At 49.4% G+C, this 26,870-nt stretch overlaps 2 protein-coding genes and 1 long non-coding RNA gene across 13 annotated transcripts in view; 2 read left to right on the forward strand and 1 right to left on the reverse strand.

Moving 5' to 3' along the window:
* DEUP1 (deuterosome assembly protein 1) overlaps window positions 1-4,442 on the forward strand; it is a 101,697-nt gene extending 97,255 nt beyond the window's left edge. The window contains exon 15 of the mRNA XM_077867443.1: window positions 4,269-4,442. Coding sequence (XP_077723569.1) covers window positions 4,269-4,427 — 159 coding nt within the window. The 3' untranslated portion in view covers window positions 4,428-4,442. The remainder of the gene's footprint in view (window positions 1-4,268) is intronic.
* Window positions 4,443-7,425: 2,983 nt separating this feature from the next.
* The window catches only part of SMCO4 (single-pass membrane protein with coiled-coil domains 4), a 62,549-nt gene continuing 43,104 nt past the window's right edge, over window positions 7,426-26,870 (reverse strand). For 7 of the 11 annotated variants that reach the window (XR_013362413.1, XR_013362418.1, XR_013362415.1 and 4 more), the window contains exon 3: window positions 7,426-8,204. Coding sequence is in view for 1 of the 11 variants with exons in the window: in XM_077867449.1 (XP_077723575.1) it covers window positions 7,841-8,204; window positions 10,165-10,292 (492 nt within the window). In the remaining 10 variants the exon portion in view is untranslated. Of the gene's footprint in view, window positions 8,205-10,164; window positions 10,395-10,420; window positions 11,424-13,528; window positions 16,693-26,870 lie in introns of those variants that run through there. The other 4 variants (XR_013362421.1, XR_013362420.1, XR_013362419.1 and 1 more) reach the window with 4 other exon arrangements.
* Window positions 15,170-26,808, forward strand: LOC144295059 (uncharacterized). The gene is made up of 4 exons (XR_013362422.1): window positions 15,170-15,999; window positions 16,235-16,286; window positions 19,267-20,281; window positions 26,479-26,808. It is a non-coding gene; the product is annotated as an uncharacterized LOC144295059 (long non-coding RNA).

Below are 26,870 nucleotides of genomic sequence, written 5' to 3' on the forward strand. Positions count from 1 at the left end.
CTCCAGTTGCAGGCTGTCTTTATCTTAGATAAGAAGTCAGAATCAATGAGCGTACTTGCAGGAAGGGATAGGAGATTGAACCAGTAACTTCTGTAGACCTTTCTCAAAATATGTACATGTGTAGCTTTATGGGAATGTGCTCTCAGTTCCATGTAGCAAATTTACATGGCAGCCATGAGTTATATGCCAGCCTGGGGAGATGCCCCCTTGGGGGAGAAAGCTCCTAGGTGAGGCAGTTCGTCAGTGAGACAGGCCGTGGGCCTGTCAGGATGATGCACATCCTTTCTCAGGCCATGCCACCCATTGAACTACAGGAAACGTTAGGATACAATAGAACACCAAGTAGTCCTCAAGGTCACGGCTCACCTTGGAAGTTTGCATGAGGGGATTTATAAAGTGCAAAGAACTCCTTGTGTTAGTTCTTCTGCTTGACTTTTTGCAGAAGTGATACATGATGGAGGCATGCACTTATACACAAAGTGGGGATTTGGAGCATTTTTTTTTTTTTAAGTTTTGCCAATGTGACAGGTAAGATGGTATTCTGTTATTATTTAAACCAAAATACTTTTGTTTATAAAATTGTGCTTTTATTTCCCCCATAGTCCTGCTGCCCATCTGTATTTTGTGTGTGTGTATGTGTGTGTGAGAGTATGTGTGTGTGTGTGAACTATGTGTTCTCTCACTTCTTTAAAAATATTTACTAATCACTTCTGTTAGTTCTTCTCCCATTTCATTGACCTCATGATTTTGAGGAAGTAGACATTAAATAAGTAAATAGGTAACATGATTTTTGTAAATGTTTCTGAAACTTAAAGAACCCAAGAGTTTGATATATGAGTCAGATTTATTTATACATATATATGTATATTTGAAATTATTATCAAAAAGAAAACCTTGATCATTTTGTACATATTCATAATTTCTAGATCTTCATCATGAATTATATAACTCTATTATCCTTTATCTCTTTTATGCTTTTTGCTCCCACCCAACTTTAACAGTGAGGTTGTGAACACTGCTTTCTTTTAGTTTCCGAGACAATTTCAAGTTCTCATGTTTATAGATACAAATATTTAACGCTATAAATTCTTCTCCCAGCACTCTGTTACCCATATTGTTGCTTCCTGCATGTATCACTGATCTACTTTTTGCCCTTTTACTTTCAATGGTTTCAAATCACTTTAAGGCGTATCTTTTTATATTACGTGTACTTGGGTTTTCCTTTATAATCCTATTCGAGACTTTTTCTTTAAGTATATCCAGGCCACTTATATTTACAGAGAAGACAGCTCTTTGGTTTTGTTTCTATCATCATATTTTATACTTTTTATTTCTATCAATGCTTTAAAATAATTTCCAATATGACTTATTTCCTTTGCTCATATGTGTTCTGATCACTTTAAAGGTTTTTATTTTGTTTTACTTTTAGTAATTACCTTTGTTTATTAATCTCCTATTCATTTAGCTTCTATCTAATGACACTGTATAAAAATGATGAAGGGTGCCTGTATGGCTCTGTTGGTTAAGCATCTGACTCTTGATTTCAGCTCAGGTCATGATCTCAGGGTCATGAGATCGAGGCCTGCATCAGGCTCCATGCACAGCATGGACAGCATGGAGCCTGCTTAAAATTCTCTCCCCTCGCCCTGCCCCTCCTCTGCTCATCCTTCTCGCTCAAAAATAAAAAAAATAAAATAAAATAAAATAAAATAAAATAAAATAAAATAAAATAAAATAAAATAAAATAAAATAAAATAAATTAAATTAAATTAAAAAAATAAAATAAAATAAAATAAAATAAAATAAAATAAAATAAAATAAACGATGACAAAATAATAGTATGCTTTTACCTCTTCATACTCCTTCACTGCTGATTATATTATTTCTACTTATTCTTTCAGTACTTACCCTTATACTTTAAATTATAAACTTTAAATAATTTTTACTAATAACAAGAGCAAGAAATCAAAATACTTCAATTACCTCTTACCTTCTCTTCCTATCTCCAACTTCTGTTACAGCATTTTTGTAAACATAACTTCTATAACTTGATCCTTCTTTTTTTTTTTTTAAGATTTTTATTTATTCTTAGAGATACACGGGGGGGGGGGGGGGCTGGTGGGCAGAGACACAGGCAGAGGGAGAAGCAGGCTCCATGCGGGGAGCCCAACACGGCATTCAATCCCGGGTCCCTGCGATCATGCCCCGGGCCGAAGGCAAGCACCAAACCACTGAGCCACTCATGCTGCCCCCTTCTTCATCTTATAGTAAATTCTTCTGCTGTAGTTCCTCCACTTATCTCTTGTTTGGGCTTTATCCTCTTGTAGCTTCTTTACAAACTCCCCATGAGCAACATATTCCTTAATTTTCCCATGTTTGTGTGCATGACATTCATACAGAAGTGGTAGTTTGATTGATACATTTCCTTAGTGGAATGGACACCCATCAGGAATATGTGTCTGTTTTGTTCACTGGTGTATTTCAATGCTCAGAAAAGTATCTGGTATCTGGTGCCTATTCGCACTATAAATGAATATACAAAGGAAAAACACAAAAGTGGTCTTGGGTAGGGCTTTTTCCTCCTGAGAATTTGGCCAGCATCAATCTTCTAGTGCTAAATGCTAAAGATGGCATTTGAGGCCTGATTTTTACCAACAATTTCTTTTTGGTTCTTAGCAGTCTGACCTGGAGGTGCCCGGGTGTGATTTTATTGTGTGTTTACCTTGCTTAGAGTTGTTGAACTTCTTGAACCTGTGGGTTTATATTTTTCATCAAATTTGAACAATTTTAAGCCAATTTTTATTAATGTTCCATGTGTGCTTTTAAAAAATATTCTCTGTTGACTGAAATATCTGTATTTATCTACTAGATCAAGTTGATTAATTTTATCATTCAAATCTTCTGTCTTTGCTCTTTTCAGCTGATTTATCCATTTCTGAAAGGTGTATCTTAAAATCTCTAACTAAAACTTGATCTATTTTTAGTGCATCCATGGTCACTTGCTTTACCTATTTTGAAGCTGTATTGTTAGCAACATACATATCTATGATTATAGTGTCATTTATTTTTGTTACTTGGTATATGTCATCCTTTGCCCCTCATGGCATGCTAGTCTTATAACTGTTTTTGCTAACGTTAAAGTTGCTGCCATGGCCAGTCTGAGAGGACTGCATGAGGCAGGGAATTTCAATGTTTCTCAAGAATCCGGCTGGATAAACAGATGCATAGACCTCCAACTGAGCCAGTAATGCAGTTAGAGGCAGAGGTATTTCAAGGTGGAGGGGCTTGCAAAAGGAGTCCACAATGGGCTTTATGCACTTACTCTGGTCCATGTGAGTTGATGTTTTGTGAGTTAGGCCTAATTCCAACAAGGCTTAATATGCTTTCTCAAAGAACTGAGGTGATCAGCATGTGGGCAGCTGTGCTTTGTTTCAGTAGGAAAAGGAATATTTGCAGGTGAAAACAAGTTTCCTTCCTAGGAAGGTTCAAAGATAAGACAGCCTTCATATAACAATGAGGAAGTCAATGACAAGGAAGGAGAGAGATCTTTACCTGTGGCAATACCGAGCATCCCAATGCTTGCTCTGGTCTACTTTCCTTAAATTATTACTCAACAGCGTAAGGGATTAAAAGCTTTTTGAAAAGACTGGCTCCTTTCCAGAGAACTGGCAGGCAGGGAGCTAATACAGATGACCAATCAAAATGCACTGAAGTCAGAGACCTTTTCCTTGTAAAATAATGAGAAAATACTCAGAATAGAAGAGGACAGACTGGTTACTAACCTGCACAAAGCTGCATAAGAAAAATGAGGCCTGACAGAGTGGGCGAGGCAAATCCTACATGACTAAGTGCTCTTCCCTGATCTTGGAAACCTGGCGGAAAGTGGGACAAGAATCCGGAGGATGTGCAAACCCTCACCTGGTTCTGGTACACATATCCCGAAAGGGTCAAGATGGAACTACTCATATATTTCCTTGATCTTAAGATTCTGTACCTCATTTCTAATGCTTAACCAAGTCTGTAGCAAATATTGTAGAGAACACAGAATTAGAGATGGCTCCTAGTGACAAAAAAAATTGCATTCAAAATGAGGCAGACATCTTCAGGTGGACAGACCATGTGGGACGTTTTCAATACAGAACTATAAAGGAATACATGCACACACACACAAACACATGCATGCACGCACACATATATGATGGGACTTCCAAAAAGAAGGCTAAGAGCCACAGTTTCAAGAGATTTCCTTCTTTTTCTACCACAAACAGGTAAATAAGGATGTGAGATCCTTTGGGGGCAAAGGGAAGGACAATCATCCCTTCAATCCTCCTGACAACTCTGAGGCAGGTGTCCCCATCTCCAATTTACACGTGAGTCTGACTGCATGCAGACTTCCTATTTCCTCATGCAGGATACATGAAGAATAGGCAGGCGTGGGATGCTCTGTTTTGAACTGACAGACAAGGAATTAAAGCTGGTAGCTTCAGGGCCAGGAGAAACACAAATACATCTTGGTATAGTGATTTTTTAAAAACACATCAAGTGACACCTTTTAAACCAACGACAATGGTTTCTATTCCTGTTTCTAGCCCGATTCCTCTTTTGGAATTTGCTCTTCAAGAAACATTATGCTGGGTAATGAGGGCTCTGAGAGCCAAGAGCCCAGATCCTGTTGCATAACCTCAGCATGACTCTCTGTGAAACTCCTAATAAATCATTCAGTTTTGCCTTGAAGCCACTGAATACTTGGAATAATGTGAAAGCTGGTGTCTCAAATCATTACCAGGGCACCCACATGGGAGTACTATTTACCCTGGGAATCATTAAATTCCACCTGCAGTAAATTGGCATCTGCTCCCTGCCAGGAGGTGGCTCACATCAAAGTTGTGTTAACTTTTGAAAGTCCATTTTCAGCCCGCTTTCACCAAGGCTGTCTGGTAATTGTCTTCTCTTGAAAATCCAGATCAAATCCACCAGGCCCCCTGACAGAAAACAAAGAGGAAAACAGGGAGTGAAAATAAGAGCCAGGAGCACCTAAAGGATCTGTTACACGTTGTTGTCAGTCCAGCAAGAAGCCTTGGGAGGCGGGCCTTGATGTAGGTTCTGTGAGGTTTCACAAGGAGGAAGTGAATGGTGACTTCTGAGCATCTCCAACATTCTAGGTGTGATGTCATGCTCATCTCCTATTAATCCTCCCAATCTACATAGGAAAATGAACTCAGCTCAGGTTCTGGAACCTGACTGAGGTCATCTGGCTAGAAAGTGGCTGCATTATGAGTTCCCAGAGCCCTCTCCTCACACCATACCCCAAATGTCCTGGGCAAGAAGGCCAAAATGTTGTAATAAGGAACCCAGGAAACATATGTCTCCTGGATTGTGATGGGTTTACGGGTCCTTGCCTAGTGAGCAACAATGAGAGACTGAGCAGGCTGTTAGATACCCAGTGGGCACAGCTGAACCCGGGCATGTTGGTCTAAAGATGGAGTCCAAGGCTGTTCACGTCAACTGTTACCAGTACCGTTCACACACATCTAGGCAGGATAAGTTTCTTTAGACAGGCAGAGCGAAGAGAAGGAAATTAGTATTTATTAGGAGGTAACAGATCTTACAATGAAGAGCACTGACGCTGGAGCCAGACTGTCTGGGCCTTGATCCCATGTGCTGTCTTGCTGGAAAAAGACCCAATGTGTATGTGCACGTGAGGGTGGCTGGATGTGGGGGTGGCAGAGATGGATGAGCAGGAAAGGCCTTGTGCTGGCTTGCTGAAACTGGTCAATAGCTCCAGGAGGTATATTGTATTATTCTACTTTTGTATATGTTTGAAATTGCCCATAACAAAAGCATAAAAATAAATCTGGGCTGCTCTACACGGACAAGTTTCTTGGCTTGCCTCAGTTTACTCATCTGTAAACTGGGTACTAACAGTACCCTCCTCCTAGGGCTGTATGAGAATTATACAAGTTAATACATGTAAACTACTGAGCTACCGTTACTATTTATAGAGTCACCCCCATGTCCCAGGTGCCCAACCTGGCTTTACAAATTTACTTTTTCAACTGATTTCCCCCCAACAGCCCTATAAGACAAGATACCTTCCATTTTCATAGGAGGAAGTAGACTCAGAGGGGTTCTGGCAGCAAAACCTCCATAAAACCCAGGTTAGTTAGCTCAATAAACCTTGTTTTCTACTAGATGGCCCACTTTCCTAGAAATGACTTGACTAGTTATTTACAGACGGGAAACTGAGACTCGGTGGGCTTCTACGGTTTTCTTCAGTGTAGGCTGTGAACTAAACACAGAGCAGGCAATCACATGACATGTGATCTGGGCTCTTTCTAGTGGGGAGAATGGGTTGTGCCTGCACCAGCCTCACACTCACTCCTGGGGCGGGGGGGGGGGGGGGGCACAACCCCTCATTTCAGTGGCCCCGTGGCCACTGCAGAGAACAGGGATGCCTCCTCTTTGCTCTGTGCCTCCTATCTTTCACAGACTACAAGCACTGGGGCTCGGAAGAGAACCAAACAAGGGAGAGAAAAGTAGAAACCTAAGAAAAACTTTAGGCTAGCAGCCTCTGCATTTGATAAATATTTTAGTAAATCTCATGTCAGGGCCATGGGCACTTGAGTGAGTCTAAGGCCACGCAGTGTCTCCCTCTGAGACCAGCTCCCACGGAGGGGCCCACAGAGCTGCCAGCCCCGCTGAGTCCCAGGAACACAGGGCATCAGCTGGGGTCCTTCCTTTCAACAGCTGCTTCGTCTTCCTGAAGAACTCGCTCCAAGAGGCCCCAAGTCCCCAGCCAACCGCCTGAGGCATCAGTGAGCAAGTCATGTAGCCACCATGATTAGAAAAGCACTTCTCACCCCACAAATCTCTCTGTAATCAGTAATGATGGGAGGATAGATGCCCTCAGAACAGTCACCACGAATCTGACTTCCAAAGAGGGGTCACTCCATCAGGAACCGGGGCCAGGCTAACAATGCCCTCAGAATACAATGCAGAACACCTTTCTAGCAGGGCCAAATTGCATCAAAAACTCAGCTGGACTGCAAACAATTTGCATCCTTTCAGCAGGAACAGAACGAAGTCTGACCTTTACCTCAGGACCACTCTGCTACTGCGGCTTCTAACTGGTGTAAAAAGCACTTGTAGTCCTATTCCAATTAGAACTCTTACTTTGCTCACACAGACCAATTAGTGCACCCTCTCTGCCCCTCTTAAGAGTCTCTCCATCTTTAACAGTCAAAAAGCACAAACCATATTGAGGATTCAGGCGGGGAGGGAGAGGGAGTGAAGAGGGAGCTGGGGGTGGGGGGAGGACTGAAGACGGCCACCGGCCACCTGGAGAGGGTTCCCCACAGACACACAGCACCTTCTTGCGCCTCCGAGAGCAAGGCCACTTCCTGGCAAAGCAAGATAAACATCCAGTTTAAGGCTATTATCTCCTTTATTCAAAAAATAAATATTTCACTTTTGAGTCGACATATTTCAAATCACATTAAGCACAGAGAAGAAATACAGTCCCTTTGGAAATTGTGAACACATGTAGGAAGAGTCATGTTCTAAACAATGGGGATGGGGTAAGCACTGATTCCAAATGATTCATGACCCAGAGATGCCTCCTCTCACCGGGTGGAGCTACATATTGATCTTAGGAGCGGAAAAAGAAACACACGCGCGCACACACACACACACACGCACACTGCTTTGAAGTCTGAAAGGCACATGAAGTGGACCATAAGGTGTATGGCACGTTCACTGATAAAACGTTCCCTATTCCCTCCCAGGGAAATTGGAGAAACTTTAATCAAGTCAAAGACCAGAGAAGACAGGGTGCTCTTGCTCAGAGCTCAGCATTAGGAAAATCTCTGAACACGAAGGCCATCTTTCTTTTGCCTTCCCCCTCCCGGGCCTCTGCTGCCTGCTGGGGAAGTCCCCCAGCGCTCATTCGGTGATGGCGGGGCGCGTGGCCACGTACACGAACACCACGATCAGCAGCACGACCACGGCCAGCGTGGGCAGCACCACCGTGGTGATCTGCTGCCGGGCCTCCTGCATGGCCTGCTTCCGCTCCTTCTTGTCCTTGGACGTTTCCTTCTTGGGCTTGCCTTTGAGCTGCCGCATCTTGCCTGAGTGATGCTAGGAGGGTGCGTCGGAGAGGGTCTGGAAGGAAGGGCCACACTTCTCCGGCCTTGGCACCGAACCTCCTGCGGAAAGAACGATGATCAAACATGAACAGAGGGAAAGGGAAAAGGAACCATCGAGTGAAAGGCAATTGTGAACCCAGCAACTCCGAAGGCAAGGGCGTAGGGACAGTAGGGCTCTGGAGACGGACTCTGCATAGTGGTGTGGGGGTGAGCTGGAGGGACCCTGCGCTGCCGGGCCCGGGGGCGCACGGGGAACGGGTCTCCGGCCTGCTCACATAGGGCCTCTGTGCACGCTGTCTCCGCGTAGAGGAGAGGGGGGCACCCGTCTCTCCACCGCTGAGGCTCCTCCTCTCCAGGGAGGCTTTCCTCACTGTTCTGGGTGCCACAACGTCCCCAGCCACCTGGAGGGGCGAGCGGCCAGCAACCTGTGCTCTCCAGGCACGTGGCTCCGTCCTGCCCAAGCCTTGGGCCCGATCGCAGGCCGGGCCGGCCTCCCCGGGGCTGGAGAGAGCCCAGAGGCACGGACTTCTCCGCTGGCACCGGTTCACCCCTCCGTCACACCTTCCTGAGCACCTACTGCGTGCCGGGCACTGCCCAAGATACTGAGAAAGAGGTGCAGGACTGTCTCACCGTCACAGTGCCCGCGGTCTGGGGGTGCACGGGGGGTGGCAGGCAGAGTGGAGACCTGGGTCAGACAACAGAGACTGGCTGGGCCCGTGTCCTGCCGCCCACTCAAACTAGGATCCTGGCACATTCCGAGCCCCGAGGAGGTGCTCAGGTGGTGAAGCCGTGCTGTCAGGGGCCTAAGGATGAATTACAAACCCGTGGACTTTAGAGCAACAGTTCCAGACAAGTGTGCTTCTTAGCTTTAAGCAACAGCAATCTTTTGGCTGCTGATGAGACGGAGGAGTGTCTGGCACCTCTCAGGATCCCCAGAAAAGCCAGAGGACCAGGCTCAGGAAGTGAGCAGGACAAGGGAGCCAGGCGGCCATAAGCAGAGCCCAACTCACACCATGTCAGCACCTGGGCTCTATCACTGGAGCAGGAGCCCCGGCGGCTACGGCTGCTGTCCCTAGAGACTAGGTGTAGCTGCTGTCACTGTCCAGGATAAACCGCCGGCTCCCGTGGGTATCGGACTCGTCACACCGAGGCCCAATCTACCCAGAGCCCAGCCGCTGAGCCTCTATAGTAGGTGGAGTGTTTTCTAAACACAGCAAAGAGGGGGAGGCTGGATACCAGACAAAAAAGACATCTGTCCCTTACGGCATCCTGGGACTAGCATGGAGTTAGATGCTCTCAGAGGCAGAAGGGCAGTACCTGCCAATGTTCATCTGACAAAGACACTTTTTTCTTTAAAATCTTTATTTATTCATGAGACACACAGAGAGAGTGGCAGAGACATAGGCAGAGGGAGAAGCAGGCTCCCTGTGGGTAGCCCGATGTGGGACTCGATTCCAGGACCCGGGGATCATGCCCTGAGCTGAAGGCAGACGCTCAACCACTGAGCTGCCCAGGGGCCCCCTGACAAAGACACTTTTGTGACCTGATTCTGTGTGTGTACTATTTTCCAAGGGCCGTGGGTGGCCTGTCACCACACTGAGGAGGAAGATGGCATTTACACCTGAGTGACAATGTTAAATGGCAGAGTCTGGAATGTGGATTCTGAGACAGAGGAGGTCTTATATGAGACCTAATCTCTTAGCAGTGCTCTCATTGCATATGGACCTCAGGACTTTTTGTCTGTATTGCCCACACCAGGCAGTTTCTTTTTTTTTTTTTTTTTTTTTCCAGAGTTTCTTATAATGCAAGATGACTGGTTTTCGTGCACTGGGATGGCATAAGGCCAGCCCGAAGCTGATCTTAAAGTCAGGGCAGCCCGATTTTGGCTGTATGCAATTTCCATTAAGCTTTTAAAAATAACCCACTAGCACTTTCTTAACACCTGACAGGTGTAGGAATCCCTGGCTTCACCAATTCTTTACAAATCTTCCACAGGCTGCTCAAAAGGACCTGGACGTACCTCTGACTGGATGAATGGCTGTGGCCGAGTCCCTCAGCCTCACCGGGCCTCACCGCCATCAGCTGAACCATCAGAAGGGCTTCTCTCACACAGGCTGACCGTGGCAGTTGGAAAAGGTGCTTGTCCATGGGGCATACCCACAGGGGCACAGTACAGGTGTGGAGCCAGAGGGAGCTGGTTCCCTCTCTCCACAACTCTCCTGCCTGTAGCCCAAGTGGCCTCCCTGAGCTTTTTCTCCTCTTACTGAGCTGCTCACCTGGGAGGGGCTGAGAGTGGCAGTGTGCCCCTTGCAGGGCCTTGGTGAGGACGAGACGAGAACCCGTGACATGGTGCACAGCAAGCAGGAGGCACCCACTGTCCATTAGCTGATGCTCCTGGGACTCACCCCAACAGCCTGTGTGTTGGATGGGGAAGGGAGGAAACCAGGGAGCAAGAGAAAAAAAAGTCCTGCCACTGATCACCCACTGGTCACCTGGTTTGTAAACAGCACCAACAGGGGTTTCTAAGAGAGCAATGGACAGCAGAGCATCATCCCTTGTGGACTCTGAAACCACAGCCCGCCCTCCCACTCTGACACGGCCTCAGGATCATGAGGAGAGACGAGCCATGAGCAGCCCTCTGGTTGCAGCGCTCTCCGTGGAGTTAATGGCCTGTGGGTCTAAGAAAAACAGAGGACCTGCCCTGGCTGCCCACATGACCCCTCATGGGACTGGCCATGGGTGGGTGGCTCCAGGAGCCCAGGCTTTGCAAGGGCCAACAGTCCTGCTCAGTTAGCTGCCATCGGCGCCCTCCTGCATTAGCGCCACAGAGGCTGCCCAGCCCCTGACATCTGTGAGATGCCTCCAGAAGTTCCTGGAGGCTTAGAGAAAAGCCTCACGTTGCTGGGGACAGCACAGGTCTGGTCGGGAGTTCAAGGCCAAATGCACAGGTCTGAGTTCTGGGCTCTCCAGTAGGTCACAGCAGGCAGTCTCCCTGCTTCCGCTCACCTATACTGAGGCCCTCAAAGCACAGCCCCATGTTCTCCCTGGGGCCCCCGAATCAGGGAAACCATCTCTGAGAGGACACTGGAGAAGAGGGAAGGGGACCAGCTGGGACAAAAGTGGGGTAGAACATGGGGTACCTGGGTGGCTCAAAGGTGAGCATCTGCCTTCAGCTCAGGTCATGATCTCGGGGTCTTGGGATCGAGTCCCGTATCAGGCTCCCACTTCTCCCTCTGCCTGTGTCTCTGCCTCTCTGTGTCTTTCATGAATAAATAAAATCTTTAAAAAAAAAAAAAGTGGGGTAGAACAGCAGAAGTGGCAGGAGCAGGAGAAGGGTGGCAGCTGGACCTGGAAAGGGCAGCAGAGGCCAGGGTATCCGGAGGCTCCCAGGCTGTGGTAAAGAGGCACGTTTTCATCCCAAGAGCAGCATAAGGCACTGGAGAGCTTCAGACAGGGAGGCACAAAGAGGGGGATGGTTCAGACCAGGGGAGGGAGGAGGATGGCATTGGGCTGTCTCTTGGGGCACAACCAGTAGGCCCTACTTCAGAGTAGATGTGGCCTGCAAGGTAAGGGGGGGGGAACCACAGGTGAACAGGCTGGGTGGTAGTCCTGCCTCACGAGCTGAGGGAGAAGGGGTGGGGGAAGGGAGAGACTTGAGAAAGAACAGTCAGTGCTCCGCTCATATCTATCCACGTGTGAGGACGCCTATTGGGCATCACCATGGAAATATCAAGGAGGCGGCTGGAGCAATGACTCAGGAGCCCGGTCTGGGCGGCAGATCTATATTGGGAAGTCATCAGCTACTGGACAAGGTGAGCTCGCTAAAGGCTGGGCAGATGGAGATAGGGCCAGGCCTGGGCCCTGCAGCACCTGCAGTCAAAGGGCAGGCAGGGAAGCGGCAGGCAAAGAAGCCAGGGGAGATGAGGCAAAGGAACGGGAGAACCAGGATATAAAGTCTTAGAGACCAGGAGAATCAAGGGCACTGCCTCAAAACACTCCTGAGAGCCCATGAAGCAGCCTCTACTGGTTTCAGCAACATGAAGCTCTGACACGAGTGGCTCCAGGAGCACGAGGGGAGGCTCAGACGAGGGCAACTACAAGCGAGTCCGCAAACTGTTGCTCATCAGAGGAGAGGAGCTTGTGCCAGAATGCAAAGGAACACGCTGCTTCCTTCATTCACAAACTTTTGCCACGAAAAAGAGTCAGCTGGACTCAGTGAGGCAGAGGGCACTGCTGACTTACATTCTGTGCAAACTTCCCAGTCCTGGCACAGCTTGTGACAAATGGTTCACGTGCTGGCACTGTGACGGGCACTTGCCCAGACAACTGCTCTGAGCTCTTGCAGGAAAAGCACATGCAGCTGGTACAGAACCTGGGGGGTCGGGGGCGGGATATCCAGCAGAATGGGAGAAACCTGGTGCTGACAAGGTGGAGGTCTGTGGGAGCGTGCCGAGAGCACCGAAGGACCGTTCTGCCCTTGAGAGAAGCAAAGGCACAACTCTGAATCCAACAGGAGGCAGGCAAGGAGGACGGGGACAGGAGAAGGCAGGTCTGTACTGTGTGGTAGGAATGAGAGGCTTGGACTTTCTCAATGAAACAGGAAAGGGCTCGGCTTCGAGTCTGAGGAGTGGGGAGGTAGGCCTGAGGAAAGAGCAGGCATGAAAGAACCGTCCTGGAGGGTAGAACAGCAAACTTTGCAGGGAAACGTCAGCCCTTATGGCTCAAGTTCATATATGCTTAAATACCCGGGCCCTGCCTCCTGGGGCCATCTGAGGACCACCTTGCCACACGCTCCAGCCTCGGCTTGCTGGACCACAGGGCTGGCTCATTCAGGCTCGGCCAGGCCCTCTGAAATGTGTGCCTGCCTCGAGAAATCAGCCTGTATTTCAGAAACCTATGCTAAGAAACAGTAAGGGATGCTGGAGTTGGACGATCACACAGCTGCAGCCACTGGGGAGCCATCTGATGCCATGTGCAGAAGAAAGCGGGAGAGCTGGTTGGGGGAGAGGAGACAGGAGCCCAGGGGACTGCACTCCCGTCTTTGTAGTGGAGTTTCCGTCCGACCCGGCTCTGCGAGGCTCTGTCCTGACGGTACACGGACGGTTTCTGTATCTTCCGATGACCAATACCTCTTTCCCTGGAGGTGGCTCCACCGGCTCTCTAGCTTCCAGTGAAGAGAGCCCTGGCCACAGTAACTGCTCCAGTTCCACCCACGAGCAATCAATCCAAAGCCCTGCCTCAGTCACAAAATCAGGGAGTGGCAGAGTCAAAGGTCAATCTCGAGTCTGACTCCGAAGCCCAATGGTCATGGCCCACCTCTGCCTGCCCACCTGCCCCCCATCTCCCTGACCCACTCCCCGCCTTGGGGCCACATCACTGCTTACCAGCCCCTGAGGGAGAGGACACTGCAGTCTGGCTCCTTCCCAGCAAGCAGCCCCAGCAAGACAGAGAAGCCACTAACACAGTTTCAGCTTTACAACTGGGACTGGCACCTGGTCCCCACCCCTGCCTCTAGCTCCCCTAACCCGGGAAACGGAAGACTTCACAAACACCGGAGTCCCACCCGATTCCAATGAAACTCCAGCTGCCTGCCCCCTCCCCCACCAATGCCAGTCCATGGCAACTGGTCAGCACTGCAACATTCCAACTGGTCCCAGTGTGCGTGGGCAGGAGGCAGGGAGGCAGAGAGCAGGGGGTGGGAACACATCCTTTTATACAGAATTAAGTTTATGACTTTTCTCTGATTATCATCTTCCAGTGTTTTTTACGTAAACATGTGCTTATTAAGGTCTTCACGTGTATTTTTTCCAGTTTAGAGCTCCTAATGCACATACAGTGTTGAACTCTAATAGGGAAACAGCCAGGAGCAGAGGTAAGAAGCAGGGTGTGACACCAGGTCTGAGCCTCAGCTCAGCCACGTCCAGTCACACAACCTTTGGCAAAGTACTTAATCTCTCACGCCCTGACTTTCCTCCTCTGTAAAATGAGATAAGAAAACCTGCTTTAGAGAGCTGTTGAAAAAATTAGGATGTATTATCTGAAATATCTAGTACACTAATAGGTCATACAGGTGATCAATAAATGGCACAGAGGAACTTGCTTTCCAGGGAGGTCTATCTGGTAGAGATTCATATAAAGGGAGGCGCCACCAGGGAATTCTTGCATTTTGGTTTTGTACCATATAACCCATGGATGATGGGGTTCCCCCAGTTTTTTCTCTTTTGCCCCCTGAAAACTACCAGTTACCAATCTGGGGGTGGGCAGGCTGGTTCAAAGGCCTGAAAGGAGAAGGCTGGTTCAGGTGGAGGGAAGATTCAGGATTACACAAATCACTGCCAATTCTCATATTCCAGAACTGCTAACCCCTTCACTGCTCAAGGTAGCAAGTGGTCGCCACTAGCCACATGTGGCTCCAGTATCAGAAATGTGGTCCAAATTGGACTGTGCTGGACTGCAAAATACACAGATTTCGAAGACTTCATACCAAAAGAAATCGTGTAAAATTTGTCATTTTAATTTTTATACTGATTCCTGCTGCAATAACACTTTGATAGTATATTGAAATATACTATTTTGATGCTGAAGTCTCATTCATGTTGAAATGACAATATTGTTAGTATCCCCTGTTGAACTGACAATATTGTTAGTTTCCCCTGTATTCTATGTCCTGTTTTAATGTGGCTACCAGAAAGTTTTAATTCCATGAATGGTTCACATGACACTTTTACAGGACAGTGCTGGGCCTCCCCTGGGCAGTAAGGAGTGCCACGTCCTGCCCTCTGAGAAGCTTTCCACAGCTCAGCCTCAACTCACAGCAGGGAGGAGCCCACAGACTTTACAACCCAGCCCCGATCTGCTGGGGACCCTCTCCCCCTGCACCGTCACCTGCCTGATGCGGTCTCTCTCATCGTTGGTCAACTCCCCCAGGCTGAAGCAGTGGCTCTCTCCTCAGTGCTATCTCAGGGCTCAGTTTATGCCTCCACTGCAGCACTGGCCAGTGGCTAGTAAGTGGCCGGGGCTCTGAGGCCCCCGCTGGACTGTGTGCTCCCGGGGGATGGCAAATGTGTCTTGCTGGGTTGGCATGGTGCCCCTCACATAACAGGTGCTCAGCAAACACCTGCTGGATTAAATATCAAAGCGAGAATAGTCTCACAGGCAATTCATCTTTCGTACTAACCACAGTTACAGTAGAAAATTCTACAATGCAGCAGAAAAAGTTGTAGTAGAGAATAATAAAGTAGCTAGCTGCCACTTCTAAATGCTCAGGTCATTCTCCACACAGTCTTGAAAGATTGGTATTCTTTACCCCTTTTACACGAAGAAACTGAGCTTCAGAGGAACATGGGGATTTGCTCAAGATCAAATATGATTAGGGAGCCAGCAGTCTCAACCCCAGCGTAAAATCCCTAATAAGCACTTGCTAAGTATTTTAGGAATGAACAGAATTAGGATCTGAACTCAGACCTAATTCCAAAGTCCTCCAGTCCTCTCTGTGGGGCCCCACTACACCTTCCAGGTACCCCACTGCCGCGTGGCAGCTATCACTTCCTGCGGACTGTCAAGCTACCGCACTATGGCCATCTATGAACACACAAAGCTCACCTGGACAAGGAGAAGGGAGCTGGGGCTGTGTGTGACCACTTTTTGCAGACAAGAGAGCTGGGGCTTAGGGAAGGCCCTATAGAAGGTCAACAGTCCAGCTGAAATTCCCCTAGCTCTAGCTGGCCTGGGAACCCTGCTCCTCATGCCGCACCTAGCTGCCTCTGGTGGCTGGGCATGCCCTAGAAGCACATGGGGTGATGGGATGCCAACTCAGAAGTCCATGCCTGGCTCCTGCCCATCAGCCTCAGGAAGGGTATGCAAGAGGGAGCCCGGGCCCTACTGGGCTTGTCTCACTTGGCAGCGGATAAAGCCTGTTGCCTATAGCCAGACTTGCCCTAAGTCCTGAAAAATATCACTGCACACCAACCCTGGGCTGGGCGGCACACCTTGGTTGAGATGCACCATATCCTGCCTGAATTTTCACCCTGGGCCAGGCTGCTCTGATGTCACCTGACTTCCCTGCTGTCTGTTTTTACCCGATGTCACAGGTTGCTGGAAGGATGCGAGTGGGGAACAGCACGGCCTGGCCGAGTGACAGAGGTAAGCGGCTGAGACCTGTGTCAAGCGCACCCCCACATCCCCACACAATCAGGTGCGACCTGTGTCAACTGCACCCTCACATCCCGGCACAACCGATGCGAGTACAGGAGCCAGGCCCAGGTGGTGACTCCCCAGGGAAGACAGCCACCTCGGAAGACTGCCCGCCTTCTTTCCATCTCTCCTCACTGGTCACCTCTTCTCAAGTGCCATGCCTCTCCTGTAATTTGGAAAAGGCAGTTTAAGGTGCCCACCGAGATAATGGCTGCATTTTTTTCCTCCCTGGAAAGCAGGCATGCAAATGAATGAACACTGGGGATGAAGGGTATGTGCGAGGGGGGCTGCGTCATTACCCTAACAGGAAGCACTAGAAGGCCTGAGCTGTTCCGTGCCCCATGCTAGGAGGCTGGGGAAGCTGCCCTGCATTCAGGGAAACAAACTGTGTGCTAGAGAGCAGCAGCTCTGTGGTTCATCAAGTGTGCCCACTTCGTTCTCCATCCCTGGTATTTAGCCATAATGGGCCTGTGATCACTTAGCTCCAGTCTGCCGCAGAATGTGGGGGCGGGGTGGGGGGGGCAGGCTGCCAGGAGACTTGTGCAAGACGGGACTCCTGACACCCGCTAAGCACCTGCTGATAACATCAGCGCCTTTCCCAGGAACGCAGACATGAGCACACAGTGACACCCACGTGCACGCCAGCTCCAGCCACCCTCCTTCCTGCCCCTCCCTGCTGCTCACAGGCCCTGAGGTCCGGGGGGCTCTCCACCTGATGGCCAGCGGGGGGATCAGAGCCCCCGACAGACAGGAGCCACCAGACACCAACATGGAGGCACAGAGTTCTCTCACCAAGGGCAGAAGGAAGAAGAAAGTAGGTAATTTGGCGAAGCCAGTGTCAGCTACTCCTGAATAAAAATCCAAGAACACAAAAGAGCCTTCAGGCAGGTTGTGGAACAACACAGATGTGAAAAGCTGCGGTTCTTAGTAAATTAGCTAGGTACCATTCCTCTGGCACTCTGGGGTTTACGAGAGCCTTCCTGCACATTATGCGTCCCCCCCCCCCCCCCAGTCACTGTGCAGGTTACATATTTAACAAGAAAATGAGCATACAGAGCAGTTAAGTTCATGTCGGGGTTTCCCTCCTTGTCCTGGCACTTTTAGGGTCTGTGGCCCTGGGCAAGTAACTCTCAGACTTCCAGTTGGTCTATCTAGAAGCCAGAGATAAAAGTACCTATCGCTCAAATCTGTTTTGAGCACCTACTGTATGTCGGGGGATATAACGGGGTTACGGCTACGAACAAGTCAGGCGGAATGCTGCCTTTGGGTCGCCTATGAGGACATGGGGGACAGACAACCCACAAATGAACAGAATGTGTGTCTTATGATGCTATGTGCCACAGAGAATGTCAAGGGGGGTGGTACAGAGGTGGCGCATTTAGAGTAATCAAGGAAGGCTTCATGAGAAGGTGACTTTGGACCAGAGACTCTGGAAAGTGAGGAAGTGACCTGTGCGGATTCTTGGGAAGACCCTCCAGGCAGGGCAGAGCATGTGCAAAGGCCCGAGTGTGGCCTCCACCCCACCACCAGTGGGATGAGAGGCAGTGCCATGGCCAGCATGACTGGAGAGGGCAGAAGGGAGCGTGCAGAGGTGAGGGCGGGATGAGCGCCACTGGAAGGCACTGCCCGTATTTAAAAAGAGCACCGTTGGACTACTGGCTGCAGGGGGACGGGGCTGAGGCAAGGAGACTGGTGAAGACACTTGGGCATCATTCAGGTGTGACGTGGTGGCGTGGGCCAGGGAAGGGGCAGATGTGGTGAAGAGTGCTCAGATCCTGAGTGTCCTTTGAAGGCGGACTCAACATGATTCACCAGCAGACTAGAACCAGAGGGTGAAAAGAGAAATGGACTAGAACCTGAGCAAGTGGAAGAATGGAGGGGCCGTTCAGGCTCGTGGAGAAGAGGCAAGGCAGGTTGAGTGGGGGTGGGGAAGCTGGGACGCACGGAGTTGGAGATCTCAGCGGAGAAGGCAAGTGCACAGTGGGATGCAAGAGTCCGGTCCAGGGGAGGCAAAGAGGGGGCAGTGATACAAGTAGGTCCCGGAGAGGAAAGGGGCAGAGAGAGTGGAGACCACCAGTCAGCAACTGCTCAGCCCAGGACAGGGCCTGGAGGTTAAGTGTCTGCGCTGAAATCCCGGTTCTGCCGTTTGCCAGCCCTGTGAGCTCGGGCAAGGTGCTTCATCCTTCCAGGCCTCATACTTGTCATCTGAGAAATGGGGATAAAGATCATGTCTAATGAACTGATGAGAAAAATGCCTGGTACATACTAAGTACTAGGTCAGGTTAGCTAGCATCCTCCTCCTCCTATTATAAAAAAAGGATCAGGATTATGGGCTCTGGGGACAAGAGTTTTGTTCTGTTTGTTACGTAGTTAAGGCAGTTCTAGAATGCTCACATCACAGGGGGAAGTGCACCAGGACAAGGAAGGGAAAAGAACTGATGGACGCACCCCTGGGGAAGGCAGAGCGGGTTCTGGGCCAGCAGTGTGGTGCTGGCAGTACTGTCGTGTGACCACAGCAGCATCTAGTCCACCTGCAGTCAGCGGTCGCAGATCTTCAAACGAGGAGAGTCAGATGGCACCCACTGGCCAGGTGGAGGACTTTAAATGGAAGCAGGGCAGGGGGTTGTCAGGGCAGTATGACCAGTGACAGAAAGATGTGAGGACCGCATGGGATTACAAAAGCACAGTGCTGGGGATAGGCCCTGGCACCCCAAACACCTGCTGTTCCTCAAGGACGGGGCCTGTGTGCCCCGTCCGGGGTGTCCCCCTCCCCTCCACCCCCAGTACACGCAGAGCTCAGGTCCTGAGCGCCCTGCTGATTCCCAATTCTGCTCCGCCTCTGGAGCCACGTCCCTCTTTTTGTTCAACTTACAGTCACATTTCTCAGGACAACTTGTGACAAGATGACCCCTCTCCTGCTTGACTCTAGGAAAGAAAGAAGCCCGCATGAACGCAGGCCGCCTGCACCCGCACCTCCCAAGAACCCGCAACAGAGGAGGCTCTTCTAGCCCTGAAGAAATAGTGTCCTGCCAGGACTTGCCCTGCAGTGACACGAAGCTCTAAGTGCTCAACCACCACTCCTCTCACGGCACCCAGGAGAGGACAGAGGGGAAGCAGGGCCTTGGATGGATCTTGTTATTTAAATGTGCTCCTTTTAATGAGGAGTCAGAAATTCCTGGCGCCCAGCAACTTCATTCCAGCACAGCAACTCTGTTTAAAACCCGCTGACCTGAAGCAAATCCAACCACAGAAAGGACAAAAGAGACAACCAAAGAGAAATAAAGTAACGAGATTCCTGCAAGAGGGTTGGGAACAATGGCTTTTGAGACTCTCAGACGCTCAGAAAGCAGCACAGTTAACCAGCGGTGCACACCACACGGCCTGAAACCAAAGTTCTGCGAGGGAACATGGAAACTTACTCCGAGCAACCACTCCGAAAATGTAGTATTCTGTTCCATGTGATTAGGAAAAATGCCCATGCAACCCCCTAATTTCACAGTCTGTTCATAGGCTGATATCCACTGGGTTGAGAAAACCTCCCCGCAGCGAGGGCCGCTCGGAGGTAAGCCACGTCCCGGTGGAGGTGGAGGAGTGCCAGCTCGGGGGCCGGAGGTCCCTAACCGGAGAACGGAGCCGTGGGCTGCAGGCCTCTGGGTCAGCCGTGCCCGGGAAGGCAGAAGCTGAACTGATGGTGGAAGACGACTACTTTTGGAGGAGGGAGCTCTCTGCCTCTAGGGGAAACCAAGAGACGAATGGCATGGGGTTCAGAAACCAGAGGGAAGAGATGGACCCGGGTTCCACTGGGACAGTCTTCTGTGCCTTGATGAGTGACAGGCTGCTGGGAATGGAAGGCAAGCAACCAGTCACGGCTGTGCGAGCGCTCAGAAAGGCTGCAGCTGTATCGAAGCCTGTAGGTTCCCTCAATTCACCTGCTACTCAATTAGGTAAGATAAGACACAGGCACTAAACGTGAGCATCGCTCATCTATCACTTTGTTAATGACAGCTCGACTCTGTGACAGCTCAAAACTAAGGCAAGGTTTGGGGGAAATTCATGAAAACATGCACACCCGCCAATTATATGCGTTGGTTTTTTTTATTTTGTTTTTGGAGGCCGTGCTTTGCTAACTTGTCCATCTCAAATGTGGCAGATGTGAGTGAACATTCATCCCTGGAGGCCAGGTCTGGGGCAGAGCCACTGCAAGAATACAATTTCATTTGTCTCCTCTTTTATCTAAAAATGTCAAGCAGTCGTTTATAACACTGGCCGATGTTCATGGCACCGCGATAAAAGCCTGCTGTGGCTGTCACTGAAGGCTGACCATGTCCCTGTGCGGGGGGCTCTCATCGGTCACAGGCTCCCACCTGAGAGGCGAGAACGGAGGTCTGGGGAGGTGAGATCACTTGCCCAGGACCACAAAGCGAGTAAGTGGTGGGACAGATTCAAACCCAGTCTGGTTCCAGAGCCCTGCTCTTACCCATATTGAATTCTCCTCAAACAGATATCCATATTCGCTTCATTACCCTTTTTGTTTCTTCAAAGATTTATTTACTTGAAAGAGAGAGAGAGAGAGAGCAGGGGAAGAGAAAGAGGGAGAAAATATTCAATAAGGTTCGCACTGAGCACAGAGGGCTCGATTTCATGACCCATGAGATCAGGACCTGAGCAGAAACCAAGAGTTGGACCCTTAACCAACTGCACCACCCAGGTGCCCCTCAATATTCTTTAAATGTTATTTTCCCTAAATCTTTGGGGAAAACGTGACCAAGGAAGATGCACCACATGCCCCCCCCACCCAGGGCTCTGACTGCACATGGGCCTGCTGGGGAGAACCCAGGAATACAGGACCACAGCCCTGCCATAACTCATCCACCTGTCCTCTCGCCCCCATGGCCAGGTGTCAGCTAACGAACAGTCCTCAGCATGCCGCACAGTCTTCATGTTCTGGTAGGCAGGGACTTCATTAACAACCAAGATATCCTAAGCAATGGTTGTTTATGGCATCTTTAAGATGAAAAATTCATCTCTGAGCTAAATTACAGCAAGTTAATTACAGAGCCTGGCTGATGGCAGACAAACTGGGAGAGAGTGAGGTATTGACTGAATTTTCAAGTGTGAATAGCAACCACAACCACACGCACTCGAGCCTGCACATCTGGGCCTTCCTCAAAGAGAGAAAACAGGAGGGCTCACCCCATCAAGAGCATCAGTCTCGGACGCAGGCAAGCTCTCTTAGCCATTCATGGACTCCACATACAATTGCTGCGCAGCGGGGCGCTGGGGACGAGCTCATCACCCCAGGGTCACTCTCCCACCAACTCATTCATTCACTTACTGAGCACCTCCCACAGGCCAGGCACCGACTGGCTGTCAGTGAGGAAGAGGCAGACTGGTGCATCTGCTCAGTCACTGCTTCCCCAGACCCGGGACCACCTCCATGCGCCAGGCACCATCTCGGCAGTGGGGATGGAGCGATGAACAAAACAAAGCTCCTGCTCGGATAGGACGTGCATGCTAGCAGTGGGAGGCAGAGGAGAGGCGAAGATGGAATATGTCAAGGAGTGAAGAGCTGTGAAGGAGAAAGCGCAAGAGGACTGAGAGTCGGGGACAGGCTGTAACTCAGAGGGTGTTACAAGGGACAGGCAGGGAACCCGGAGGCAGGAGCTCACCTGAAAGGTGTGCAGCACTGCACCTCGTGCATCCCCACCAGAGCTCTCAGCTGGTGGGAGGGAGCTGGAGGGAGCACCCAGGGGTGAGAGGATCAATCCCAAAAGGACTCTACAAACCCACCAGCCAATGTCTTGAAGCCTATAATTTGTGCTCCCCTGTAGGCCTTGTCTGCTGCCCAAATTCAAATACTCTGCAAAAGGCAGCCGTAAACCGAGCAGCGATCAAATATTTATGCAGTGGCGTGTCGGCATTCTCGGGAGGGTTGATGTGGGGGTGGGGGGAAGGAGGATGACCCCATCACACAGTGACCACTGTGAGGCTGCTGGCAACCAAGGCAGATGCAGGCACCGGCATGTTCTCCCCTCCACCACGAGGTCTTCACTGCCACCCACCCACACATCTTCCTGCCTCCACCTCCTGGTTCCTCAATCTCCAGACAGAGTGGTATCACTTAACCCGAGGTCCAATCTCAGTCCTCCAGCCAGCAGGCCTTCCGAGGCTCTCAGGGCCAACAAAACATGGTGCGGATTCAGCCTGGCCTTCAAGGCTCTGAGTGCCGAGCCCAACCCTGTCTCCAACATCACATCGAGCAATCACAGCCCTGTCCCCTCGGAAGGTGGCAGCCGAACAGGCCAACCTGTGCCCAGTCCCAGGGCTCTCCAACTTGGCCTGCTTTACACACCCTCGCTGCTGAGAAAACGTTCCTGATCCTCTTAGTCAACATCAGTTACCCTTTTGCCTACCCTTATGCCTTTAAAATGGCCCTTCGTGGGGCACCCAGGTGGCACAGTTAAGCATCTGACTCTTGGTTTCAGCTCAGGTCTGATCTCAGGGTCATAGGATCAAGCCCCATGTGGAACTCTGCACTCAGCAAGGAGTCTGCTTGAGATTCTCTCTCCCTCTCCCTCTGCCCCTCCACCCTGCACGTGCACACACATGCTCTCTCACTAAAATAAATACATCTTTAAAAAAATAAATAAAACGGCCCCTCTCTTGCTCTGCCTTTTCAAAGAGTTAACCATTCTTTGTCTACCTCCCTCTCCTATCAAGGGTTCAGTATTTGCTGAATGGTAAAAGCCTTACTAATGTTGCCTAGAAGTTGGAGGTTTTCCTGGACACCTCCCCTGCCCCTTTTCCTCATATCAAATTCTTCCCTAAGTATTACCAGTCCCTATCCTAGACATCTCTCAAACATATCCTCTCTACTCCATCCCCACTACCAGTAGGTCAGGCCCTCAACTTTGTTTATGAGGATTTCTGCAACAGCTTCCTTACCTGCATTTTTCCTGCCTGACTTTCCTGTTTGTTCAAGCTCTACAAAGTGTAAATATTTCTAAATTCTTCTAAAATCACTGCCTGTGGAGGCAGGGCAAAGGATGCTACAATGTGTCCATCCCCACAAGCAAATGAGGGAGATGCATGCATCTTCTTTAGCAAAGCATACAAAGGATTTTCATTTAAACCTCATATAGGTTTTAAAGTCTAGTTGTTGGGAACTTTTGAGCCAAAAAATATCCCTGGCATAAATATGCATTACTTTATATGTCAAGGTTAACCACCAACCAAATCATGCTAAACTAACACTGAGAAAGCCAAGCTAAGTAATTGCTAAATTCAGCATCTAGATTCCTAGCAATTACAAATTATCACTAACCCAAGATGGTTTTGATGTTGCAGTTAAAGTGCCATTTCCAACATCCATAGGAAGTCCAACGGCCTGTAGGTCTGTGCTTCATAGGAGCCTAAAACATACCACTTCTAAGCACGGTCAGGCAGCCAGACCCCAAAGGAACAGGAAGTGGAGTCATTCATAAACCCCAGCACGGCAGTAATTTAACACCAATCACATCTCAGTAATTTCTAAAAATGTCTTTGTGATTTCTGGTAGAGAGCCTATAGACATGCCTTGGAAGTCTAGGGTATTTTGAGTCCCATACAAAACCTGGTAAAAGGCCTTGTGTATCTGAATTGGGTCAGTGCCATCAAGAAGCAGCCTTGAAAGTAGAGACCATGCCTACAGAATCCCTGGAACAGATCAGACAAATCTGATCTGGGAAGCCCCAGCATAGAATGTCATGGCAGTGTTCCCCTGCAAGATCGGGGCCCTGGCCTGTGGTCAGTCCCCAGCCCACGCCTTCACTTGCAGCAGCCACAACCACCCTTGGACAGTTCTCGGGGTGGGCCATGCCCCTGCTGACCTCCCAGGCCCCCATCCAGGCAGTGGTCTCAAATACCCTTTCCCACCTCCTTTCTCCCAGCCACTCCTCCCTATGGCAAACTCCTCCTTTAAGGCCCATCTCTTGGGGGTGCCTGGGAGGCTCAGTCCCATGAGCATCTGCCTTTGGTTCAGATTATGAAGCCAGGGTCCTGGGATCAAGCCTCACGGTGAGCTCCCTGCTCAGCGGGGAGTCTGCTTCACCCTCTGTCCCACCCCCTGCTTGTGCGTACTCTCTCTCTCTCAAATACATAAATAAAATCTTAAAAAAAAAAAAAAAAAAAGACCCATCCCATGGGTCAAATACTCTTGCAATCATTTCATGACTTTCCAGGCCCTGAGGTGGGTAAGGAAGGGGCTCATCTCTGTGCTCCCATGGCACCTGTATTAGGATCACTTTGCCTGGTCTTCTCATTATGATCTGTGTTTGTAACTCATCAAAGTGAACCACTTTATCACAAAAAATCACAAAAAATCTCAAGTTCAAGATCAGAGCAAAATTGTCTTGATTTGAGGTCATAGTATGCCAAAACGACAGCTGGAATTTCAGTTTCCCCATCAATTACCTTGAATGGAAGGCCCGAGGAGAACAGAGAGTGTCACTCAGCAGAGACAGGTTTCACTGATTCAAGTGTTTGTGTGTGCACAGTGCCACAAACCACACAAAAGTTAATAAGCTCAAGGTTAAGTAAGGAACATGTGTGGGCTTCAGGATAGGAGAAACTTTAAAAAGGAAAGCTGAATGCTTTCCGTGTAGAATGTCAGTCTTCAATATCTTCTGGAAGGTGGGGGGGCGGGGGACCAACTTCCAGTCATGATTTCTGGAGCTAAAGGGTTTGCACGTCTGACACTAAACTATCTGGAAGGGAGTCTACTTGGTGAGTAGCAAAGCTATTAACATTTTAGCAGATTACATATTACTTATTTGCTTATTAAAGTTCCAGATGAAGGGGCCCCTGGGTGGCTCAGTGCTTGAGCACCTGTCTGCCTTTGGCTCAGGTCGTGTGATCCCAGGGTCCTGGGACTGAGTCCTGCATCAGGCTCCCTGCATGGAGCCTGCTTCTCCCTCTGCCTATGTCTCTGCCTCTCTCTGTGTGTCGCTCATGAATCAATAAAAAATCTTAAAAAAAAAAAAAAAAAAGTTCCAGATGAAATAGTAGTCCACCTCTGTGTTCTAAGAGTTGATATTCTGGGGTTTGGAGGAACAAATCACTCCCTACACCATTTTCCAGAACACGACATCCATTCTAAGAACTCCTTTGCCACGCTGACAGTTATTTTATTGCCCTTGGAAAATCAAATTCATGACACTCTGCTGAGGAAGCCAAGAGTGAAAGGTTAAGGAGTCTCACAAGCCGCTTGAACATGATGTCACCAGTGCTGCGAGGCCTCCTGCCAGGTCTGGAGCCCCAGACCATGCAGTCCTCTCTGTGGGCCATGCTGGGCATATGGGATTCATCCACATGCAGGAGGAGGTTGTGACAGGTGTGAGCAAGGAGTGAAATGGTGTGACAAGCGTTTTAAAGATCACTCTGAGTCCAGAGTGATGAGCAGAATGGAGGGAAAGTGGAAGCGGGACAAGTAGCTCAAAAGCCTTTGCAGGGACCTAGGCAACTAACTGGTGTCACTGGCCTTGGGGACTGGACATGGGAGGGCTGCAGATGAATTCAAGGTCTATATTAGAAGCATTGCAAGGACTTGGGGATCTGGAGGAAGAGAAAGGTGAGTGTTAACAGATGACTCCCCAGTTTCTGGCTGTGTGCCCTAACGAGACAGAGGAGGGGAGGTGTGCGGAGGGGCTGTGGTAGAAAGACACTGAGACAAACGTTGCACCCAGTGAGTCTGAAGTACCCTCAAGACATTCAAGTTTGTGAGCTGCTGTAACAGTATAAAATGTCCTACAAGGCACAGAGGAGTCATGTGGAATGACAAAGGCCAGGGGTCTTCTCACTGGTGACCCCCCCCACCAACCTTCCTTCTGGGGTGCCTAGATATCCTACCACCACGCCAACCTCAAGGTGGGGGATATCACATAAGGAGCGTATGGGGCCAACCTGGGCCACATGCAGGCTGCTTCTATGATGCCCTTCAGGAGGGATGCACAGACCAGCTTTTGAGACAAGAAAGCAGTCACTTTAACAGGAAAATGCTATTCTCATCACACCACAATGGGAATTAAAGTACGTAGCCCAATATTTTGTTTCATTACAGACACTGTAATAGGTTTGCTGATTTCTCGATACTGATGTTTTCCAGGAGTCCCAGCAAAAGGGCCTTGGAACCTGATCCTGTGTCCTGCGTGGGGGACTGACTCCAAGCTGGACTCTCTCCTGGGGAAATGCTAACCTAAGGTGCTATCAGCTACAGAGGAAGGTCTCCCTCTGAACAGAAAACCAGAGAAGACAGCCTATTTCAGGAAAACAATGACTCACTGAAATCACATCCTGCTCCTAAGTTAATATGCCTCCTGGACTAGAACCTGGTTTCCTACCATGGGTCTATTTCCCAATTCCCCATCGAAGGACAAATCAAAATGTCATTTAACAATCTGCTTTCTAATTAAAATTTGAGCCATTTTTTTAAAAATCGCATTTAACTACACAATTCCACATGGCAATAAAGCACTGTGCTCTGCCGCCTTGATTAAT

Source organism: Canis aureus, chromosome 23 (genome assembly GCF_053574225.1).
Source record: "Canis aureus isolate CA01 chromosome 23, VMU_Caureus_v.1.0, whole genome shotgun sequence".
NCBI lineage: Eukaryota > Metazoa > Chordata > Mammalia > Carnivora > Canidae > Canis > Canis aureus.